This window comes from Typopeltis vanoorti, chromosome 5 (genome assembly GCF_054136105.1).
Source record: "Typopeltis vanoorti isolate ZY-2024b chromosome 5, IOZ_Tvanoo_1.0, whole genome shotgun sequence".
In the NCBI taxonomy this organism is placed as follows: domain Eukaryota; kingdom Metazoa; phylum Arthropoda; class Arachnida; order Uropygi; family Thelyphonidae; genus Typopeltis; species Typopeltis vanoorti.
In genome coordinates this window covers 60,359,428-60,377,439 of record NC_143553.1, presented here as the reverse complement: position 1 = coordinate 60,377,439, position 18,012 = coordinate 60,359,428, and the positions used below count along the sequence as shown (strand labels likewise).

General features: G+C 36.7%; 1 protein-coding gene across 1 annotated transcript in view; it reads left to right on the top strand.

Annotated features, from left to right (window-relative positions):
* The window catches only part of LOC150106460 (A-type potassium channel modulatory protein KCNIP1-like), a 59,001-nt gene extending 41,329 nt beyond the window's left edge, over positions 1-17,672 (top strand). Inside the window, exons 5-7 of the mRNA XM_090393009.1 lie at positions 6,681-6,893; positions 14,962-15,024; positions 17,590-17,672. Coding sequence (XP_090249135.1) covers positions 6,681-6,893; positions 14,962-15,024; positions 17,590-17,637 — 324 coding nt within the window. The 3' untranslated portion in view covers positions 17,638-17,672. The remainder of the gene's footprint in view (positions 1-6,680; positions 6,894-14,961; positions 15,025-17,589) is intronic.
* The last annotated feature ends 340 nt before the right edge of the window (positions 17,673-18,012 follow it).

Sequence of the window (18,012 nt, the reverse complement as noted above, 5' to 3'; positions counted from 1 at the left end):
GGCTGTATTAATACGCCAGTAAACTCCTCATTAGGAGGGGACTCAACTCAACTAAATGGATGGATATTACAAGCTCCAATTGTTCTGCTGTATTTAAAAAATACAGCAGAACTTTGCGTTTACATAACGCACCTGGTCATCCAAATTCTCTTAATGATCTGTATGATGTGAAAATTTTATTTTTTCTAGCAAATGGGACATCGTTGCAACTTTCAAAGCCTATTTTCTTAAAAAGACATTCTCAAAGGCAGTAGAAACAACAACGGGAGAAAATGCGATTACGCTACAAGAATTTCGAAAAATGTTAACATTAAACATGCAATGGAAAACATTGATGACTCGTGGGAGCAAGTGTCTTCTACTTGCATGAAAGCTGTTTGGAAAAACCTTCTGCCAGAATGCGCTAATGACTTAGGTGTTTTTCAAAATCCTGGGAACAACGTGGTTAAAGAAATTGTTGCAATTGGTGAAGACCTTGGTTTTGATGGTGTTGATACAGAAGATGTTAAAGAATTATTGGATTCAAACTCAGAAGATTTCAGTGATTTTGTTTGAAATTGAACAACAACGCGCATATGTAGACAACGAAGAAATGGAATGTGAAGATGAAGTTCCAAAGGAGAGAACAATCAAAGAACTGGATGGAATATTTCGCAGTTTAGAATCGCTTAAACAGCAAGTAATGGATATGGATCCACATGTTAATCGAAAAATGCTTGTTTGCTTTCTGGAGAGTCATTTTGTTTGTTATCGTAGAATTTATGCTGATAAGAAAAACTAAAACAGTTCAAACGACTCTTGATGACTTTTTTTGATTAAAAAAAAATGCAATAACTAATGTAGGTACAAGTATTTATTAAACATTTACTTTGCATTCATTTTTTATCTTTCCTAAAGGAGTACCGTATAAAACGAATTATTAGCACAGTAATCGATCATGGACGAATTGTAATTTTTACCATTGATTATTGTATTTGATTAACGCGATTTTGATATAAGCGGTAACATCGAGGGATTAATTAATCTCGTTAATCATGGGATATCTGTTCTCTCTCTCGGGATTTCACGATCGGACAAAAAAGGCAGCGCCATATTTTTTTATACGAAGAATTCCGTCCAAAAATCACTGGAGGGTAAATAAATGAGCATACTATAGCACAACTAAATTTTGTTTGAAAAACAAAATCTCAAAAATAAGTTTCTTTACTTTTAAGTAATTTCATATTCGTTCGTATACGTCTAAATGATTTTCCTGCGAAGAAATATGTGGAAAATACCGCAGATGAGAAAAAAAAAAAAAAAAAAAAACGTAGTCGGCCAACGATGAACATTAGAAAATAAAACAAGCTGATATTAAAAACTTCGCGTTTTATCAGGATGTTTGTTTGTTACTTGTGACTCAGCAAGCACGTTTTTCTGAAAGCCTCGTACTAGTCACACAAATACTAGCTCACTATACTTACCGCCGTTTTTTTTTTTTTTTTAGCGACTTTTACGCACCGGCGGTGTGTAAAGGTCGCTAACAAAAACAAAAAAAAAAAAAAAAACTTATTCATATTTTCTTTAAACATCTGTACGTTTATAAGCTTTGCTAAAAGCATCTCTTCTTATTCACGAAATTTCTTCAAAAGAAAGATCCTGTTAAACAACAACTAATATTTGAATAGTGAACGATGTTAAGTTTCCACTTATTTTTATAACTTATGTTTTGTCTGAACCAGTTGAATTGAACTCCCAGTTTTAATTCCATCTGTGTAGCTTGGGGAAAAATATTTTAGGCCTCATTTCAAAACTAGATTTCGCAGATATGGCTCGAGAGAGCCTGATTTCCTATTATTCTGTTACAAAGAAAACCCGAAATTTAAACTTTCTCAAGTTATTTCAGTCGTAATTCATCTTTCAGACTGAAGTGTATAGTATTAATATATAGGAAAACTATATTCACTTTTTTTTTGTTTGTTTAAACAACTGTAGGTTATAATGTTTGTTTAAAAGCAGTTCCCCTTTTTATTATTATATGGAATAAGTTTTAAGAACGGTCCTTTGAATGAAGATTATACAATCAATGCTGTCAGACGATAACTACCTAAGCTTCGACAAGACCAACTGCGATTATCTGTGATGCAGGCGACTGTGGCGTGCATCATCGACAGTAAAAGTGTCAACCATCATGATTATAATATGACCACGTTATGCTATAGCAACCACTGAAAACTTTTCCGATGTTTATGCCATTTTTAAACGCATGCTTACGCCACTTGCAATTGTTGCTGCCATCGGAAATATAATGAAAGCGATATACCAAGGAAAACAAACCAACCACCTTTAAGAGCAGCCAGAAAAGTCCTCTAAAGATGCTGACACTTTAAAAAACAAAATAAATATGACTGACTACGTCAAGAGAGGGAATGCGATGACCAGGGATGTCTTCGATATTCCAGTTCGATGAAGACTGGCATTGCAAGTACGTTATTAAGGCTCGCTAATATTAATAAAAGACATTAAACCAAATGCGATGGATTGCCATTCAAAAGGTCACAAGAACTCTCCTTGAATATGACTTTGAGCTTCTCTACACAAGTAAATTTTACAAAATAAAATGGTCAATTTATTTTTTACAAAATAAATTGACCATTTTCAGCAAAAGGCAACCACAATTTTACAGTAACCGGTCCTTCAGATTATTTTTAACCCGCTTGCCATGTTGCCGCTTCTCTTTTACGAAATATTGTCTACTACCTGATATATTTCCTGACAACTTATAAATTTATACCACAGTTGGATTCAACCCAGTGCCTATGATAGATTTCTTCTTAAAGGTAACACACATGCAGATATCGGTTTCAGTTACAAGATGGTTTCCGTTTATATAAAAGAATAGTGAACCGTAAAGTATTGCCTTTTTTTTTTTTCCCGCGCGCTTTCACATAAAGAAAAGACAAGCGCTTTCTAGACTTCTACCTGACCGTGAAGAGAGCCATGTAGAAGTCTGGAATACAATCAGCTTCAGGGTTTAATCAAGTAGTACAATACTCTATATTAGGTGAGGCCATTTTCAGTCCGTGGTTCATTTTTTACATGGTTAATGGATATTTTATCTTTCCTTCTTAAACTGATACGATTTTTATTGAAGCATCAAAATTAGATTACTTATACATTATATAATTATAATATAATCCCAACATGGTATAATTATAGTATTATAATATATTATAATAAGCACATTGTTATAAAAATAACATTGTAGCAATATATAATTCTAATACAATCCCAACATAGTGCAATCTAGACGTTACCCCCCCTTCTGAGTTAAATTGCCAGATATTAGACATAATTCTTCTTCTTCTTCGTCTATGATCTCTCATGCTTTTAAGCGTCGAGATTTTGCCAAAGAGATTTTTATGCCATCCTGTCCAAGGTTTGTTGTTTTGCTTCTTTCCAGTTAATTCCTTCTTTTCCAATTTCTCTTTAATTTCCTTTTGCCAACCTTTCCTGGGTCTGCCTATGTTTCTTTTTCCTATTGTCTGGCTTTCGTATACATTTTTTGCTCTTCCTTCTTCCATTCGATTAAGATGTCCAAACCATCTCATTTAGGCTTGTGTTATGAATTGATTCAGAGGTGCAACTTGAAGGCTGTCTCTTATGGTTTTATTTCTTATTCGGTCTAGTCTTGTTTTTTTGTGCCACTTTCCTGAGATATTTCATTTCAATTGTTTGTAGTTTATTTGTGTTTCCTGTTGTTAAACACCAAGACTCACAACTGTATGTTAATGTTGGTAGAAACACTGAACGGTACACTGCCATTTTGGTATTTTGGGTGACTTCTTTCTTATCTAGGAGTGGGCCTTTCATTGCATAGAATAGCTTTGTTCCCCCTTTTATCCTGTTGTTAATTTCTGTGTCTAGTCTACCATCTTCTTGTATATATGATCCCAAGTATTTAAAGGAATGGACTTGTTCCAGTTGGTGATTCTCTATTTTTATGTGTTTTTGTTGGTTTCTAGATACGATCATTGTTTTAGTTTTATTTATATTTATGGTCATATTCCTTTTCATTGTTTCTTCATACCAAATGTTGATATTGTACTGCAAGTTGCAAGTGTTCAGCTGTATTTGCTAGAATCCTTACATCATCTGCAAAAGCCATGTGTGAAATCCTGGTTTCTTTCAGTTTCCTGTGTCCTAAGTGGGATGCCTTTAAAATTTCATCCATTACTACAATGAAGAGAAGAGGGCTGACGATACAGCCTTGCCTCACTCCTACATTTGTTTCAAATTCTTTTGATCTATTATTACAGGTTCTTACATAATTTCTATTACTTCTGTAGAGCCTTTGTATGGCTGCTATTAAGTTATCTTGTATCTTGTTTTTCTTTAATGTTTGCCATATTAAGTGTCTGGGAACTCGGCCAAAGGCCTTTTCAAAATCTATAAAACATGAATGTAGTTCTTTTCCATATTCCAACGTTTTCTCTGATATTTGTCTAAGACTGAAGATAAGATCCTGTGTGCTTCTATTTTTTCGAAAGCCATATTGCATTTCATCCAGTGTATCCTCTATTTGATTCCTAAGCCTTGCTTCTAAAATGCGGGTATATAATTTTCCTGGAATGCTTAAAAGCGAAATTCCTCTATGGTTTTCAGATTTGCGGTTGTCTCCTTTCTTAAATATAGGGATTATTATAGCTACTTCCCAGTCTTTGGGAATAATTTTCTTTTTCCATACAACATTGAATAGGTGTAAAAGAAATTTTATGGCTTTCGTTCCTAAATTCTTTACCATTTCTGGTGTTATTTGGTCATGGCCTGCTGATTTGCCCAGTTTTATTTTATTTATTGCTGCTAACAGTTCATTTGCATGAATTTCTTTACTCTGATCTTCTATTTTGCTTGTGTGTCTTGCTCTTAGGGTTCTATTTTTTCCATGTCCTGCATCTTCCAATAATTCTTGAAAGTACTGTTTCCATCTTTCCATGATGTCTTCGGAATTTGTGAGTAACTTTCCATTCTTATTTTTGATAAACTTTATGGGGCATTCTTTCTCTGATCTCATTCTTCTTAAAACATTATAGAAGAGCGTTTGGTTTCCTTTAAAATTTTGTGCTAAAGTATGTCCGAAGTCTTCCCAGCATTTTCTTTTCTCTGCTTTCAGTAAGGTTTTAACTTTATTTCTTTGGTTGTTGTATAGTTCTCTATCAACCTGCAGCTTTGATGCTATATATCTCTTCCATAATTGCTTTTTCTTTTTAATTTCTTCTTTTAGTTCTTCACTCCACCAGGGTGTTTTATGTTTCTTCTGTTTATTATTTAATGATACACCGCAAATTTCTTTGCTTGTTTCTAGAAGAAGTGTTTTGAACCTGTAACATAGGTTTTCTACATCTTGGTCTTCATATATCTCTTTTTCTACTTCTTTCATCTTCTCTTCTATTTTACTTTTATACTCAATGGCTGTTTCTTCTTTCTTTAGTTTGTAATTCTTTATCTTAACATTTATTTCCTTGCTGTTTCCATTTATTTTATTTTATTTTATTTTTTTTTATTTATTTCCATTTATTTTTTGTTGAAAAATGTAGAAAAAATTACTTTTTCTACATTTTTCAACTTTTATTTTATGGATCGTTTCCAATACTAATAGTAGTGGTTACTGCCTATTTCAGGACCTCTGTAGACCCTTGCATTTTTTGTATACTTCCAGTACGATCTGCTTATGATGGCGTAGTCGATTATAGATTTTTCATTTCTAGTGGGCTCTTCACTGGTAAACTTATGGATTTCTTTATGCTTGAACATAGTATTTGCTATTACTAAATTATTTGTAAGACAAAGATTAATTATTCTTTCTCCATTATTATTCCGAGTTATTTCTCCTTATGATCCCAACACTTGTTTCGTTTCTTCATCTACTTGATTCCCTACCCTTGAACTACTTCAATTGTTTTTTGTAAGAGTTCGAAGAATTCATCTTTAATTTCTTTATTCGCATTATCGTTTGGGCCATATGCAACAATTACAGTGAATACTTGGTTGTCTAATTTAAAATCTATAGTGATTGCCAACAACCTTTCGTTTATTAGTTGCCATTTAGTAATATATTCTTTGAGATCTGGTTTAATTATGCAAGGCTACCCCTTGTTTTTCCCATTCTCTTGGGTTTACCCCTGAATAGACCCATCTTTCATTTTCTGGCAACCATGGCCTTTCGTTTTTTGTTCCTGTCACTGCTAGCAGATCCAATCTTGATTTTTTTAAATTCATCTTTAATTCGTTTTCTTTTCCATGTAGACTTTTAACGTTCCGTGTTCCGTATCTCATGTACCGTTTTCCTCGCTTTGTCGATAACCATTTAGGCAGTTCGGCTATCTCTTTGTTATTTCTTTTAATGAGTGAAATTTTAAGGTGTACAGGAGATTAGCCTTCAGCACCCGAGTCTAGTGGTGGGGGCTGCCACCTTCGAGGCCCCCAGACCGACCTATGAGGGAAGTGCTATCCTGTGGGTGTGCGGGAGGTATTTTATTTCCCTCCTGCCCTTCATAGTAAACTATGACGAGCATTTCCTGAACCGCCACCAGGGGACGCGCCCGATGGGGGTTACAGGTGTCCCCACACGGGATTAGACATAATTTAAATGCATAATGTGCACACACATTTTGAATTTCTTTGTCTTTTATTTCTTAAAGCAATTCCTGACGTTACTGTCTAGCCTCTCCCGAGGAACAGCTACGGAAAAAATGAAGTGGATCTTTGGGCTATACGACATCAACGGAGATGGTTTCATAACTAAGCAAGAAATGACCGTCATCGTTAGTGCCATCTACGATATGCTCGGCACCTATACGGACCCAGTTGTTGATGAACACTCAGCCAAAGAACACGTAGAAAAGATATTTCACGTAAGAACTGATAATTATAAGTTATAAAGACTGTCGTTTTTGAATTCTGTTTTTAGCCAATTCCTCCGATGAATGCTGAAATGCAACCCTTAATTTTGCATATATGTACTTTTAATTTTATTTCTCGATGAAATATTTCCTTAGTGGTTCAGCAAATTGGATTCCGAGAAGTAATTTGATAGGACAGATTACATTGTTCCAGTGGCGTAGCTAGGGAGGAGCGGAAGGGGGGGGGGTCCGCGCCCGTGCGGCACTTTGAACCTTTTTGAACTTTTGCTGTTAATTCTGAAATGCAGTCTCGAGAACTCATTTCCAAATATTGTAATACTACTGCGAATTTTCCTAACAATTGCTGTAAGTGTTGCTAGTTGTGAGAAGAGTTTTTCTAAATAAAATAGATTAAGAATTATCTCATTATTATGAAATAGACTTCGCCATTGTCATCGATGATTTTGTTAACAGAAAAGCAAGAAAAATAACATTTTTGAATGTTGAAGTTAAAGTTTTACTTCAGAAATAAACGTAGTGTTTTAATTTATTTCCCTATGCGTCGTTTCGACTTTTTGTAGTATTTTTGGAGCGTATTGAAGGGGCGACAAAAGCTCTAGCTACGCCACTGCATTGTTCGGTGTGAAATTATTAAAAACTTGATAATGTGTTGTTAGATTCATTTAAAAAATATGTAAAACGTCTCTTAGTTATATACCAGGTGATCCAAAAGTAACAGAAAAAGTAAAAAAATCAATAATTCGAAAAGTATAGACAGTAGCACGATGCGGTTTTCACAGAAATGCACAGAAAGACATGGGATTTTTTTTTTTAATAACGAAAAATTTTATTCCCAGAATAGTTACATTTGCCACGGACAGGTTGTGCTTCAGTTGTGTCAGTAGTTTGTGCAGTGGCGCAGCACAGCTAGGACTACAAATGTTCAATGTGACAGCCGTCATTCATGAGAATGGACGTCACACGTGGCACGACACCCTGCACAGCATCTAAGAGGGTTTCTGCTGTAATGCTGTAATTCCTGTCACATGATGGCGAATAGCTTCTTTCAACATGGCCAATGACGTCGGCCGACCTCTGTACGCCTGTGACTTCAAGTAGCCCCATAACCAAAAGTCACAAGATGTAAGGTCTGGAGATCTTGGTGGCCATTCGTGCGGAAAAGAGCGACTGAAGACACGGTCATCGCCAAATGTCGATTGCCGTAGGTGCTGGACAGGACCTGTGATGTGCGGAGGTGCTCCATCCTGCATGAATGTTACACTATGGAGCGCTCGCCTCTCTTGCAAGGAGGGAATGATGCTGTCTCTTAAAAGCGCTGCATAACGCTCGCGTGTGACAGAAACAGTTCAAAATGTACCGCTGTGGACTTCCTCAAAGAAAAAGGGGCCTATAATTAATGACGCAGCGAATCCACACCATGCTGTCACCTTTGGCTGATGCAAAGGGGTTTCCACAATCGCGTGTGGGTTCTCTCGCCCAGATGCGGCAGTTGTGCGCGTTTACACTTCCATTAAGCAAAACGTGCGCCTCGTCAGTCCACAGGACATTTGACAGCCAGTCCGCATTGTTTTCCATCTGTTGAAAAGCCCAATTTGCAAATTCGTGACGTCTCTAGAAATCGGTTGGTTTCAGTCCCTGTACGTGTTGGATTTTGTAAGGATACCGCTTAAGGATGATCCTGAGTGATCGCCACACAGTCCCGTACGAAATGCCAGTTCGTCTTGAAATTTCACGCGCACTGCATTCCCAATGTGCGGAAGCTGCCGATTGTGTGTCGGTCTTGTGTTCGACCTCGTGCACAACTGCAGTAGTTTTTTTGGGGGTCTCCAGCTTCTTGCACGTGCTTCCAAACTGCCAGTGTCCTCAAACCTTTTCATCCTAGCTATCAGTGAGGAACAAGACATCGGTCCCTTTCCACTTCTAATACCCCGCATCGAACGATAGGTGCGCAAAGCCACACTTGCACATTCGCAGTTCTGATAATACAGCTGAACTAAAAGTGCTTCATCTCGTAACAATAACATGCATCACCTTAACAGAACGTTTAACTTCGGTAATAAACGTTAAATGCTGCGAGTTTAACTTCAGTATTCACTACATCTGAAATTTACGTACCTCAAGGTTTAAATAGTGACAGGTAGCAAGCCTGGATCGCTACAGCGCCACCTGTCGGTGACAAATATATAACTATTCTGACAATAAAATTTTTCGTTATTAAAAAAAATCCCATGTCTTTCTCTGCATTTCTGTGAAAACCGCATCGTGCTACTGTCTATACTTTTCGATTTATTGAATTTTTACTTTTTCTGTGACTCTTGGATCACCTGGTATATAGGAATTATACCGCTCTCGATACATGAAAGTTAACAAAAATTAATTAGTAATTAAATACAAATTATGAAATAGGAAGTGATCACCATTTAGTGTTGAGCAGGATAAAATTGAACTTCATATTGAAAAGAAGAGTGTGTAAGAACGTTTTGAAACGAATCAAAGTTGAACAGCTATCAGATGTGAACTGTAGACTCAAATACAGTATTACTCAAGAAAAACTTTAATGAGTTTGAAAACAAGAATCAAACCTTGGAGATTCAGTGGCAAACCCTAAAGAAAACTTTGATTCAGCCAGAGAGGCATGTGGTCAGGTAATTTGCAGGGATAGAAAAATCACAACGCCAGGAAGTCAAGGAAAGTTCTTGTCAAATAAGTCATCTGGTGCTCTTATGGAATACAGAGAAAATTGTAAGAAAGCAAAGCATTGTGTAAAATTAGATAAACAAAACTCATGAGAAGACTTTGGTAAGAACATAGAAAATAAATATCAGTATGGTGGCAAAATATTCTTGAGTCTATTGAAAAAGCTTAGAAATGGAGGAAAAAGTACTGTAAAAGAAGTCGAATGTAACATGAAAACTAAGGATAAAGATATTCTAGATGTATGGAGTAATTATTCTGAAAGATTGTTAAATGAAACAAACACAGCGTAGGGGTAGAAGGAACTCAACAGGAATGCCATCTGGAATATAGATATAGATAAATATCTATATATCTATACTGGAAGTAGAAAAAGCCATCACAAACCTGAAATGTGGAAAGGCAGCTGGAGTAGATGATATTCGCCCAGAAATACTAAAATATGGAGGTGTAGAAGTTTTATTCTTCTGCATAATTCAGAAAGCCTGGTCAGAGGTTTCAATTTCAAATGATTGAAGTAGAGCTCTCACAGTACCCATCTATAAAAAGGGGAATAAAGCTGAATTACAGAGGAATTTCTCTACTTAGTGTTCCTGGTAAGATTTATGCAGGTATACTTGAGAAACGGTTGAGAAGAATTGTGGAAGGTAAACTTGTTGAAGAACAAGTTTGATTCAGGCCAAATAGAGGCTGTCAGGAACAGATTTTCACTTTACAACAAATAGTGAGAAATCATTGGAATATAACAAAGATCTGCATTTATGTTTTGTAGATCTGGAAACGTTGATGTCCCACACAATGAAAATCCTAGAAAGGGTTCTTGATGGTAGATTGAGGAAGGAGGTGGAGATTGCAAAGGAACAATTTGGCTTCATGCCTGGTAGATCAACAACAGATGCTATCTTTGGGTTACGGCAGATGATGGAAATGTATCGAGAGAAACAAAGGGAGCTACATCTGGCATTTATTGATCTGGAGAAAGCATATGCTGGAGTGCCAAGGCAAGAAGTCTGGAGGTGTCTAAGGGAGAAGAAGGTGCCGGAGAAATATGTCAGGTTGTTACGGGAAATGTACAGAAATGTGAAGACAAGTGTTCGGACCTGTCTGGGACAGACAAAGTTTTCAAGTAACAGTTGGCTTGTCAAGGGTCAGCATTAAGTCCGTTTCTGTTTAATATTGTGATGGAGGTGGTAACAGAGGAGGTGAGAGAAGATGCGCCTTGGACAATGTTGTATGCAGATGACATCTTGCTGTGTGCAGATTCAAGAGAAGAAGCGGGAACTAAACTGGAAAGATGGAGAAAAGTACTGGAAGAGAGAGGTATGAGACTGAGCAGAAGTAAGACAGAGTATATGTGTTGCACAGTGGGCGGCGGACAGGAGACAGATCTGGAGCTGGAAGGAAATGTCATCAGGAAGGTGAGAGACTTTAGATACTTAGGTTCAACAGTGGAAGAAGATGGAGGAGCTGAGAAGGAAGTGGGATGCAGGATACAAGCGGGTTGGAGGAACTGGAGGGAGATGGCTGGAGTGTTATGCGATAAGAGGGTGCCGATCAATCTGAAAGGCAAAATCTATAGGACAGTAGTGAGGCCAGCTATGACATATGCTATAGAAACTGTGGCCCTGAGGAAAAATAACATCAGCAGGATGGAAGTAGCAGAGATGAGAATGCTTAGGTGGATGTGCGGTATGACCAGAAAGGATCGTCTGAGAAATGACTATGTCAGGGGAACAGTGAAAGTTACGACCTTAGGAGCGAAAATACAGGAGGAAAGGTTGAGATGGTTTGGTCATGTGATGAGGAGGGAGGACGAATATGTGGGAAGAAGGGTCATGCAGATGGATGTGCAAGGAAGGCGGAAGCGTGGGCGGCCAAAGAAGAGATGGAGGGAGCTGGTAGAAGAAGACTTGGGGATGAAGAACTTGGATATGGTGACAGCCCAAGACAGGAAGGTGTGGAGGAGACTCATTATAAACAGTGACTCCACTTAAGTGGGAGAAGCTGCAGAAGAAGATCTGGAAAAGGCATATGATAAGGTGCCAAGAGAGAAGCTATTCAATACACTACAGTTATACGGTGTAAATGGGACATTATATCAATCAATACATATTTGAGTTGTAAATCAGCAATTAGAATTGAAGATGGTTGATAACTCTGGTACGACAAGAGTATACATTATCTCCACTGTTATTCATTATCTATGTGTATCACGTTATGAAGGAAAGCGATATTAAACTGATATCAAAATTGGAGAAGTTGATATCAACTCTTTATGCAGATGATATTGTATTCCTAAATAAATTCAGGACAAGTATTCAGGATTCCCTGACTAAATTGAATAGCTGCTGTAATAAATTTTGTATGAAAATCAGCATTAAAAAGATAGACAATGAAAATAGGCAGAAACATAAAACATGAACTCCATCTTGAATGGAGAACCTATAGAACAAGTAAAACACTTCAGCTATTTAGGCACAACTTTTAGTTAAAATGGCAAATTAAATTTGAAATAGACAGCAAAATTAGTAAAGTCGGTATGGTAGGAAGTCCGCTGAATGAATTTATATGGAATAAGAGAGAGATTGGTCAAATCACTAAACTAGTTGTATACAAGACAGTATTCAAACCAATTTTAACTTATGGATCTGAGAACTGGGTTAAAAATAAAACACTTGACCAAAGGCTAGAGACCACAGATATGAGAGTGCTGAGAAAGATTAGGGGTGTGAACAGTGAACATCAATAACAATATCATATTAAAAACAAGGATATTAGGAAAGAAACTTGACATTGTTAGCATCCAGGAATGTGTTGGTAGCTAATATCAAGTGGTATGGCTACTTAAACAGAATGGGAGAGGAAAGATTAGCTAAACAAGTTTTTCCTGCCATCCAGGAAAACGACCCAGAGGAAGACCAAGATGTAGGTGTATTGATACAGTAAAAAGCGCCTTAGAAGACAGAAATATAAGATCTGATAATGTTGGAATGTTGACAGATAACAGATTGATTTGGAGGAAAATTGTTGATAGGAAGTTGGTGAGGATGTAAGTTTTCATGTTGTACTATCATACTATCCTGAACACCCCTTGAGGGCACATGTCAGGAATTTGATTATGATGATAAAAATTAGTAATTATTAATAAAAAAACAACAACATAATTTTATCAAATCTTATTCGTTGATAGAATTCGTGTGCAAAATCTAATGTAATAATATTTGTTACCGCAATTTTTTTAATGTTTTCAACTTTATAATATGAAAGAAGGAACTCGATGTCAAAGAGTGTTGGATTTGCTCGTAGCATCAGAAGGGAACTCTGTCAAGAATATAGCTATTTTACCACCAATTGGTGACAGTGATCATGCTGTTCTTTCTTGCTTTCTTACATGCTGAATTACAAAGCTGGAAATTATGATCAACTTAGAAGAATATTATCTTTGGTCCCATAGTATCAGTTATGAATGGAAAAAATGTCAGCAATGCATAGGAATCTTTGAAAACGTGCTTGAATAAGGCGGTATCAGAATGTATCCCTAGTGTTCGAAGAGTAGATAGGTTGGGTGTGAAATGGATGTGCAGCCTTATTAAGCTAGAAATCCATAAGAAGAAGATGATGTGGAAAGAATATCGTGAGAATAAGAATGAGAGGAATTATGAAATATATAAAACTCAGGCCAGAAAAATAACGAGTATTGTGAGAAAAGCTAAAACGGAGTATGAAAAGAAATTGGCCATGCAAGCTAAAGGCAATCCAAAAGAATTTTAATGTTTTGCCGCAAGCAAAAGAAAGAATGAATGTGGAAGAATAACTTTATTGAATGCAGATGGTACACGAGTGTCGGAAGCTAAGAAGATTGTTCAGTTAATGAGTGCTCACTTTGCTAAGATATATCAACCAGGTGCAAGTAGCCTAGTGCACAGTGCTACTGCTACATTGGATGAAGAGTTGAAGGTTCATGAAAATGTGGTTGAAGAGCTCTTGCATAACCTGGATAAGAATTTGTCAATAGGGACAGAAGGAATATCTGCCCGTTTGTTAAAGGAATGTTCAGCTGAACTGGCTAGGCCTTTCACACATTTGTATAACTTGAGTCTCAGCTCAGGAATGGAAGGAATGTAATATAGTTCCATTGCACAAGGGTGGTGCAAAAATTGATGTGTCTAACTACCGACCTATTAATATTTCTGGTGTTGGTAGTGAAGATTTTAGAGAAGTTGGTATGAACTTGCATACAGAAATGGATAGACAAGCATTCTATACTCTGCAGGGAACAGCATGGGTTTACTAAAGGAAAGTCATGTTTTAGCAATTTGCTCATATTTTATAACAATATTACGGCCGAGTTGGATAAAGGAAATGGATACACTATGATAATGTTGGATTTTTCTAAGGCTTTGATAGGATACCACACGATAAGCTGTTGCGTAAACTGGAGAATATGGGATTGGAACATAATCTATTGACTTGGATCGGGGGATGATTAACAGACAGATATTAAAAAGTGGTATACAGTGGGTGTGAATCTGCCAGATTTAAGGTAACCAGTGGTGTACCTCAGGGTTCAGTCCTTGGGCCATTATTGTTCAATCTATACATTAATGACATCAAGCAGGGTCTATCATCAGATTTGCAATTGTTTGCTGATGATGCGAAGATAGACAGGGCAATCAGGGATGCTACTGATATTCAGCAATTACAAAATGATTTGAATAGACTGGAAATCTGGGCAAACGAAAATGGCTATCAGTTTAATGTTAGTAAGTGTAAAGTTATGCATTTTGGCGTGATTAGAGATCCAGCGGCATATTATATTAGCGGGGTTATGCTACAAGAAACTGAAGAGGCAAGGGATCTTGGTGTATTGGTGGATAACAATTTAAAGTTCAAAGGTCACATGGCAAAAGTTACAAATACAACTCAGAGGATAATTTCTATGCTGAAGCGAACCTTGACATGTAAGGATAAGGAAGTAATTTTAAAGACTTTGATAAGACCACACTTGGATTACTGTACGCAGATTTGGTCTCTTTTGAATGGGTGTTATAGCATTTCAAATGATGAAATTTTTCGTTATATGGAAGGTGGGGGGCATCCATGGAAGTTAAGGATGTTCTCAGTCAAGAAAGGGAGAGCTAGGTTTTTCTCTCAGAGAGAGCAGTGAGTGAGTGGAATAATTTGCCCTTAGGGGTAGTGAGGGCATCTAATGTAAATGAATTTAAGGGAAAGTATGATAGCTGGGTTGGGTAATTTACAGCCTCCCTCGATGAGTCCTTGACTCCCTGGAGGTCTCAGATAATTATAATAATAAACGGTTTATGTATTTCATCAGTTAACTGACTTTATTTTTTTGTTCATATAGCAAATAGATGCGAACGACGATGGAGTGATAACATTCGATGAATTTATGGAATGGTGCCAAAAGGTAATTTTTTACGTGAGTTAAAGTGCTAAAAAAATTTAAGTTAGTGCTTTAAGTTTTTGCCTGTGTTAGAAGTTGATGTATTAAGGATTAATTGCTTTTAATGGACTTATGGATAAAATTAAAGCTAAACATGCTTATACGCAAACAACTTCCATTCTCAAAATAAATAAATAAATGATGAAAAAAAATATGGATGCCAACTTCGAATCCTTCATGAACATGTAACCCAGTAATAAATGATGAAAACTATCTCCTCGGAAGGTCATAGAAAAAAATCCCTTTTTATTTATTTTTTCTAAAAAAAATCTGTTTTCAAGATTTCATTTACTAGAGAAATGGCAAAATAAGTTCTCTAGTACCTTTGCATTCCTGTAGGTGGCATTCTTTTAGCCCTTACTTTTTTGTAAATCGGTGAACAGTGGGTCTCCAACTCCGACGTCGAAAGGCCCCCGCTATATGCTGGATAAAGCTATTTTCTAATTCTAACTGTGGTTATTATTAAATCGAAAGCATGAGTGTGTTCCCCAACATTTACTTGATGTTCAGCATTAAAAACTCGAATTTTTCCTACAGGACTACTTTCCCATGCCCAAGATGCTAATTCTAGATCTATAACTAGAATCGATCCAACGGTCTTTCCTTTGCAGTTTCCTTTGCTTAGTTCAGTCGGTATTGACGATGCTCTTTGGTCTGAAAAACCTAGGTTCGAATTCTAGATAGAAAAGAATCCTTACAAGGACTTTGTAGGTATTTTCAGCTGAAGGTGAGTTAGCCAGTGCCATGTGGAAACGGCATGATTTTTCATCCCGCAAAACAGACCATACAATTTACAAGCATAATACACTGACCTCATGGCCTTAGTTGCTTCGGCCGTGATTTTCGAAATAATCAGTTATCGCAGTCTATCATCACGAAGTTAGCACACAGCCATGCACACATTTCCAAAGAAATTTTAGCCTTGAGCTAACCTCCTCTAGAACGAGAAGATATAAAGACTTTTTTTAACCGAAGGTGAGTGTGGACGTTTTTCCTCCAGGAAACGTGGATATATCATCCCACAAAAACAGATAACACCCCTGAAGAATATATACAATTAACAGACAATAATTTCATAGCTTTTTAGGCCGTTATTCCAACGCCAGAGAAATTATCAAAAATTTATTTTTTTCTATTGTAATATTTCTCACTTCAGTCCTCTGTCCTTTTAGGCAATTGTATGCATTCGCTATTCCTTTTGAAAAATACATTTTGTTAGGTAATGTGTTATTTAGTACAGGGCGTTTTTGAAATACCTTCTGAGAGAGAAAGAGATCCTCTATTTTTGAAAAAGCACTATATGAATACCACTGTTAATTTACATACATTTTTATCAGATCATCATCAATTTCCTGATATGTATCACCGAAGGGGGGTATACAGGTTACTATGACAGCACTACATGATTAACCACCTTACAGGCACTTTTGGATCAAATTCGTACCCTCATAATAATCGTATCCATCATATATTTCAACGTAATATCAATTGTATTACAATTTTAATATGCACTTCGCATCCATGGAAACTTGGACGTATACGTCTCGGCCGGTAGCGTGGTTAAGTTTACATTATTATTATGAATCTCCTATAACCAATTTTCCTCTAAATCAATCTGTTACTTGTGAACACTCCAATATTGTCATATCTAACATTTCGTGTTTCTAAGCCACTTCTGACTGAATCAACCCATCTTGACCCTGGTCTTCCTCTGGGTCTCTTTCCTGCCATCTTGGCATCAAATACCTTATATAAGATTATAATTTGTAAAATTACTTGGTGCATGGATTTTTCGAAGACTTGTGACTTCTCCAGAATTCATTAAGCCATCCACAGAGATGGCCAAAATAATAGAACCACTAAACTGTGATCAGCAGCAGCATAGCCTCGACAAAGATGAAAAGTCGTCTGAATAAACAAACCCCATGCTTTCTTCCGTATCTGTTGCTAGTTACTTGTACGAGAATTGAGAATGGTATGGGATGAATCCCCCTCTCTAAGAGTGTCCTATTGAGTTTCGGGTCTTATTCATACCAACCACTTATGGGCGATGCGAACACAGCGAAGACTTCGCTATCTCCGGGGAGGTAGCGAAGTCTTCGAAAAGATCTCTGATCTCTTCGAAAAGATGTGCATCACATGTTCACTGGACGTTGCAGATGGGAGTTAACGTATCAGTGAGCAAAATACGTGTAGGTATCTAATTATTCTTCTTCATTGAACTTGATAAGTCAGAGAAAAGACTTGATCGCTTCTCCGGAAACCAAAAAGTCAGTTGCCTTTAAATTTTAGAAGAATAAAGACCTGACTAGACTGAATAAAATTCCAGAACCTCATGCAAACAACACTTTTTCTGACTACTTTCAGTGGTAAGTTTAAACAGTTCCGTTAAGTATTTTGTGCATGCAGCGAACCAAAATCCCAAGGTGAATTGTTCAAAAGTATTGCTAAATTATGTTTGAAAAATTGCTCTTATTGGAATCCGACATTTCCATGTGTCTCTAATCCACCTGATGTCTTTCCTTACAGGACGAAACTCGGGCCAAGAGTCTATTCATGTTTGACACTGTCGTGTGAAGAATCTCTTATCATCATGGGTGTTGCGCTTCGCGAAATAAGCAAAAGAAAGAGAAAGGGGAAAAGAAAAAAAAAAACAGCATTGAAAAGCTGTGATGAGGACTGTTCCCAAGATATAATATCGTTAAATAATTTTCACGTGTATATCTGAAGTCTTCCTTACTACCCATTGGGAGATCACATATAGACTTCTATGCAGTTCCTTTGGTTGTTTGTTGTATCTATGAAAATAAGTTTTCGTTTTCACTCAATAGGTACATTTAACAGCTCACACTGTACCTGTAGTTCAGGCAGGTGATACATCATTCGTTGTTTTTTAATCTGTATATATTGTTTACTAGCATTTTACTGACAATTCTTTTGCACATGATTCCT